At 44.2% G+C, this 6,700-nt stretch overlaps 1 protein-coding gene across 1 annotated transcript in view; it reads left to right on the top strand.

Moving 5' to 3' along the window:
• Positions 1–2,063: 2,063 nt before the first annotated feature.
• NEK5 (NIMA related kinase 5) overlaps positions 2,064–6,700 on the top strand; it is a 24,788-nt gene continuing 20,151 nt past the window's right edge. The window contains exons 1-3 of the mRNA XM_081855508.1: positions 2,064–2,218; positions 6,131–6,268; positions 6,525–6,621. Of these exons, the coding sequence (XP_081711634.1) occupies positions 6,152–6,268; positions 6,525–6,621 (214 nt within the window). The 5' untranslated portion in view covers positions 2,064–2,218; positions 6,131–6,151. The remainder of the gene's footprint in view (positions 2,219–6,130; positions 6,269–6,524; positions 6,622–6,700) is intronic.

The raw sequence follows: 6,700 nt of genomic DNA, 5'->3' as shown, positions 1-6,700 counted from the left end.
GCATAGCTGTCAACTTTCAGATTTGAAAATAAGGGATCAGCAGCCTCGAAAATAAGGGATCAGCAGCCTCGCTACGGGATATCTAACAATCCAGGATAGCAGTGGGAAACGGCGCTGGAATAAGGGAATTTCACACACAAAAAGGTGAAGGAAGGTGAGGACAGGTGACCTCACCTAGGCCCGAAGTCACCCCCCACCAAAGCAGGCTCAAAGCTTCTCAGAGCTTTTCAAAATCATTTTTCTCAGCAGCTAAAAGGCATTAGCTAAGCATCAGAAACATTCTGCTTGCTGTAACTAAAAAAGATTGCAACAAAGGTAGGGAACACAGTCCATTGTTTCTCAGGCCTTTCTGATGCCTTCTGGCCTTGCTAAAGAACCACATTGCAACTTGCTTTCTGTCCGGGAACCATGCCAGAACAAGAGATTGAAACATATCTGAACACTCTGAAACCCCTTTCCTGGGAATGGTGCCAAGAGTCCCAATAGTCCCAAGACAGCTTTCTGTTCATGCTCAGAGGACTCCTGAGGGAGGAGAAAGGGGGAGGGAACTGGAAAGGGGTATATATGCTTGTGCACATGATTGTGAACTCGTGCATGCTTTTTGTGACTTATCACACTTGCTCCTTCTACCAGTTCATGAATGGTAGAAATAAAAGCCTTCCAGCAGATGTCAAAGCGATAAACAACTACCTGACATTCAGAAGACATCTTAAGGCAGCCCTGTTCAGGGAAGTTTTTAACGTGTGATATTTTATTGTATTTTTGCTTTCTATGGAAGCCGCCCAGAGTGGCTGGGGAGGCCCAGCCAGATGGGCGGGGTATAAATAATAAATAATAATAATAATAATTATTATTATTATTATTATTATTATTTGAGTGTCAGTTGACTCCCACTTCCCTTTCCCAGGCGCAAAATTTTTTTTGCCACCCAGGGCAAAGCCTCATAAGGCTACAAAGGGAAGGTTGACAGCTATGGCCAGGAGTGCCAGGCCAGCTCTGGTCCATGGCGTAGCTGTCAACGTCTCCCTTTCTTGAAGGGAAACCCCCTCATTCCGAATAGGATTCCTCGCAAGAAAAGGGAAACGTTGACAGCTGTGGTCCATGGGGTCACAGAAGAGTCGGACACTTTAAGTCTTAAGACTAAACAATAACACGTGTGTGTGTCAAAACAAAAAAATCCTTCCAGTAGCACCTTAAAGACCAACTAAGTTATCTTGCATATTCAGTGGGATACGTGGATTGTAGAGGGTTCTTAATTCTAAGACCCTTGGGTATAATGTCCAGGTTCTTGCATTTAGTAAGAAAGAAGATATCAGTCTGTACCTGTGCAAGTTTCTTGGTGAGGTTGATGGACTTCCATTTCATGCGGCTCAATGTGGTGCCTTCCATAGTTTCAGTTACAGATAGGTAGCCGTGTTGGTCTGCCATAGTCAAAACAAAATAAAAAAATTCCTTCCAGTAGCACCTTAAAGACCAACTAAGTTATCTTGCATATTCTTGCATTAACTTAGTTGGTCTTTAAGTTGGTCTGCCATAGTCAAAACAACGTGTTGGTCTGCCATAGTCAAAACCAAAAATTCCTTCCAGTAGCACCTTAAAGACCAACTAAGTTAATGCAAGAATATGCAAGATAACTTAGTTACAGATAGGTAGCCGTGTTGGTCTGCCATAGTCAAAACAAAACAAATTCCTTCCAGTAGCACCTTAAAGACCAACTAAGTCAGTTCTTGGTATGAGCTTTCGTGTGCATGTGTGTATCTGAAGAAGTGTGCATGCACACGAAAGCTCATACCAAGAACTGACTTAGTTGGTCTTTAAGGTGCTACTGGAAGGAATTTGTTTTGTTTCAAGATAACTTAGTTGGTCTTTAAGGTGCTACTGGAAGGAATTTTTGGTTTTGACTATGGCAGACCAACACGGCTACCTATCTGTAACGTGTGTGTGTGTGTGTGTCGTGTAGGTGACAGCGACCCCTTCCCCGCCCTCCCTGCTGCGCAGGAGACCTTCCCTCACAGAGCGGCCGTTTGCGGAACCGGCTCGCGCGTCTTCCTTCTCTCCGTCGCCATGGCAACGCGGAGGGCGGGGAGGAGGAGGAGAGGGCCTGCTCCCTTCGCCAGCGAGGAGGGACGCGCTTAGCCCCACCGCCCACCCCATGGCGCCCGGGCGCCCCGCTTTGGAGACAACCCCCTACGTGCCCACTCGGAAACCGGCTCCCCGGGTAACCCGCGCGTGGAAAACGGCCGCCGCCTCAACCGCCACCCTCTTTCCGTTAAAGCAGCGACGTCGGGGGGGGGGTGGGGGGGGCGCACTGCCTTCTTGGTCCCCATTGCTCGCCGCTGCCCTATCCTATAATGAAGGGGACAGGTTAGGTCTGTAACCTGAAGCGTATGTAACCTGAGGTACCACTGTATTGAAGGGGACAGGTTAGGTCTGTAACCTGAAGCGTATGTAACCTGAGGTACCACTGTATTGAAGGGGACAGGTTAGGTCTGTAACCTGAAGCGTATGTAACCTGAAGCGTATGTAACCTGAGGTACCACTGTATTGAAGGGGACAGGTTAGGTCTGTAACCTGAAGCGTATGTAACCTGAGGTACCACTGTATTGAAGGGGACAGGTTAGGTCTGTAACCTGAAGCGTATGTAACCTGAAGCGTATGTAACCTGAGGTAGCACTGTATTGAAGGGGACAGGTTAGGTCTGTAACCTGAAGCGTATGTAACCTGAAGCGTATGTAACCTGAGGTACCACTGTATTGAAGGGGACAGGTTAGGTCTGTAACCTGAAGCGTATGTAACCTGAAGCCTATGTAACCTGAGGTACCACTGTATTGAAGGGGACAGGTTAGGTCTGTAACCTGAAGCGTATGTAACCTGAAGCGTATGTAACCTGAGGTAGCACTGTATTGAAGGGGACAGGTTAGGTCTGTAACCTGAAGCGTATGTAACCTGAAGCCTATGTAACCTGAGGTACCACTGTATTGAAGGGGACAGGTTAGGTCTGTAACCTGAAGCGTATGTAACCTGAAGCCTATGTAACCTGAGGTACCACTGTATTGAAGGGGACAGGTTAGGTCTGTAACCTGAAGCGTATGTAACCTGAGGTACCACTGTATTGAAGGGGACAGGTTAGGTCTGTAACCTGAAGCGTATGTAACCTGAAGCCTATGTAACCTGAGGTACCACTGTATTGAAGGGGACAGGTTAGGTTAGACAAAAACCTGTGTAGTCACACCCCACCCCCCCAAGCAGGACTCAAGACTTTTAAATTCTGAATCCTCAAAGAAAGTAATTTGAAAGTCTTGAGGCCTGCTGGGGGGGGGGGATGACTACACAGATTTTTGTCTAACCTAACCTGTCCCCTTCAATACAGTGGTACCTCAGGTTACATACGCTTCAGGTTACAGACGCTTCAGGTTACAGACTCCGCTAACCCAGAAATAGTACCTCAGGTTAAGAACTTTTTTGAGCAATAAGTTAAAATAAGTTATAATAAGTTACAATAAGGATTTGTTGCGTTAGGAATTTGAACTGGAATACAAAAGAGGGAGGTGAGAGGAGGTATGGGAAACAAGGTAATGGAAATAAGTAATGGAAATTATATTTGTTTTGTTTTTTAATTGTGCGTTTTTGTATTTTTGTTATTTTTTGTGCATTTTTGTTGGTTTTTTGTATTAAATTGGAAATTCTAATAAATATCTTTAAAAAAAACCAAAACTTTGCTTCAGGATGAGAACAGAAATCGTTCTCCAGCAGCAGCAGGAGGCCCCATTAGCTAAAGTGGTGCTTCAGGTTAAGAACAGTTTCAGGTTAAGAGCGGACCTCCGGAACGAATGAAGTACTTAACCTGAGGTACCACTGTATGCTTGGTTTCCACTATGCATTTTGTGTTTTTTAATCTTGCCTTTTTTGGGGCTGCAAACCGCCCTGGAGATCGACGGGTGAAGGGCTAAGGAAGAGAAAGGAGGTCCGTGAAAAATTTGAAGCGGTCACAAAACTGATCGCACAGTTATTCAGAACCCTGCTGGAACTCGTTTCGTTATTTTAACTATCCAGGGAGATCAGCTTCTCAAAGTCTGATAACCAGTGCTTTTTTTTCCTTTAAAAAAATGTTTTCTCATTTTCCTACTCATATTGAAGTACTGCCCCTCAATGAGGCCAAATTTAGATTCACAAAATGTTTAGGGGTCTGCGTCCCCCCAGAAAAAAAGCACTGCTGTTAATCATTGTCACATCCAGAGGTGCAAATTCCCACTTTGAGAACTGCTGCATGAAAAAGTGTGCTTATGCTACCAAGTGGCCTATTATTTGAGAATCATGCTTCAATTTTGGGGGGTGGAGGGGATCTTGAATGACTCGGGTGGCAAATGGATCTTTGTTCTCCCTGGGGTGGTCATCAAACTATTTTTTACTCAGGAGTAGATTCGTTGAAATGAATGAACATGACTAACTCAGGCCTATTTCAGCAGGTCTGCTCTGAGTAAAAATTGTTTCCATGCATTTTTATTAGATGTGTTATTTAGTACATTTTTATATCCAGCCTTTTCCACTTTGTGGAATTGAAGGCTGTGCTTCCCATCCAAGCAAGTACCTGCAGACCTGCTTAGATTTCAGCAAGGTGACTGCAAACCTGTGCTGTGGGTTATAGAGTGTCCACTTACACACTGACCCAAAGAAAAATGAATGCATCATCAAAGAAATAGGATGCCAGTTTGCCTATCATTTGTGGGCACACAATAATATGTATGGTAGAAATAATTGCTGTAATTGAAACAGAAATAAAATACAGCTCACCATTGTTTGGAAGTATCTGACCAATCTGCTGTTCAGGTGCAACTTCAGGACTATAGCTTTCTGTTCTTAGAGATGTGCTGTGGGTTAAACCACAGAGCCTAGGGCTTGCTGATCAGAAGGTCGGCAGTTCGAATCCCCATGACGGGGTGAGCTCCCGTTGCTCGGTCCCTGCTCCTGCCAACCTAGCAGTTCGAAAGCACGTCAAAGTGCAAGTAGATAAATAGGTACCGCTCTGGCGGGAAGGTAAACGGCGTTTCCGTGCGCTGCTCTGGTTCGCCAGAAGCAGCTTAGTCATGCTGGCCACATGACCCGGAAGCTGTATGCCGGCTCCCTCAGACAATAAAGCGAGATGAGCGCTGCAACCCCAGAGTCGGCCACGACTGGACCTAATGGTCAGGGGTCTCTTTACCTTTTATCTTTAAACCAGACTGTCCTTCGAATTAGAGCAGTGTTTCTCAAACTTGGGTCTCCAGCTGGTTTTGGACTACAGTTCCCATCATCCCTGCCCACTGGTCTTGCTAGCTAGGGAAGATGGGGCTTGTAGTCCACAAACAGCTAATGTCACAAGTTTGGGAAGCACTGAATTAGAGGAAGCCTTTAAACAGAAGAGTGTTCTACAGTATCTAAAAACAGAACATGTCAGTACTCTACCCTGGGACCACAAGCAGCATCATGCTCTTTTCATTTTACTCCAGTTTAATTAACTATTGTATGGAGTAGAGCAGCCTTTTGCCAACTTGGTGCCCTCCAGATGTTTTGGACTACAACTATCCTCAGTCCCCAGCTAGAGTTTTAGTCCCAAACACCAGTTTGGCAAAGGCTGGAATACAGGATGTGTGTGTGTTTCACAACGGACAGGATGAGGAGAGTTCTTCTGCATGCCATTTGTGAATCAGAAGTATATTTCTTTCACATATGCAATGGGTGTAGCTCCCACAGTCAATGTGATGATAATCAATCTTTAATAAAGGCAATTCTCCCCAAATCTATAACTTTCATCGTTTCATTTCTAATGGAGTAGGTATGTGAATATCCTCTTAATGTTTCGGATTGTACCTAATCAACATTTTTTAATCTTTGTGGGACAAACCTCCGGAACCATTCGGTTTACGAACTCTGCAAAACCGGAAGTAGTGTCTCGGTTTGTGAGCTTTACCTCGGTCTAAGAACAGAATCCGAACGGTGGAAGGGGACCGGCGGCGGGAGGCCTCATTAGAGAAACTGCACCTCAGTTTAAGAACTGATTTGGTTTAAGAACAGACTTCCGGAACGGATTAAGTTCGTAAACCGAGGTACCACTGTATTAAGTATCTATCACTTAAACATTTTTGTTTTACAGACATTTCTCTAAATCCACAACATGGATGAGTATGAAGTGATTAAAATGATTGGAGAAGGATCTTTTGGCAAAGTATTCTTGGCTAAAGGAAAGGATAACAGTCAACCATGTGTTATCAAGGAGATCAATTTAACAAAGGTAAATAATCTCTCCTCCCACCTGTCCCAAATGCGCTTATCTTTTAGAGTGATGTTACGTACATCATCTACACTCATGATTCATGACATAGGGAATTGGATATAGTTTTGGAATGGTTTTATATTTACCCATCTTTATGTATATGTGTGTTCAAAACAAAAAAGTAGATATTTAAATATTCAGTACTGTATTCAGTACTGGGAAAGTGACAGTAATAATCACATGCTTCTCCTTCCTTGTTTCTCAACCAATTTAGATGCCAAGAAAAGAAAAAGAATCCTCTCAGAAAGAAGTCTCTGTTCTGTCCAAGATGAAGCACCCTAATATAGTAGCTTTCTACACTGCCTTTCAAGGTCTCATTTTCTATGGCTTTGTTTGTTTGTTTGTTTAAAAAAACTCTCAGGGCGAGCAGATGCAAAAGAGGACAGGGAT

Source organism: Podarcis erhardii (genome assembly GCF_964252035.2).
Source record: "Podarcis erhardii genome assembly, chromosome: 3".
Lineage (NCBI taxonomy): Eukaryota > Metazoa > Chordata > Lepidosauria > Squamata > Lacertidae > Podarcis > Podarcis erhardii.
The sequence above is the reverse complement of the archived record's forward strand: the minus strand, read 5'-3'. Positions and strand labels throughout refer to the sequence as shown.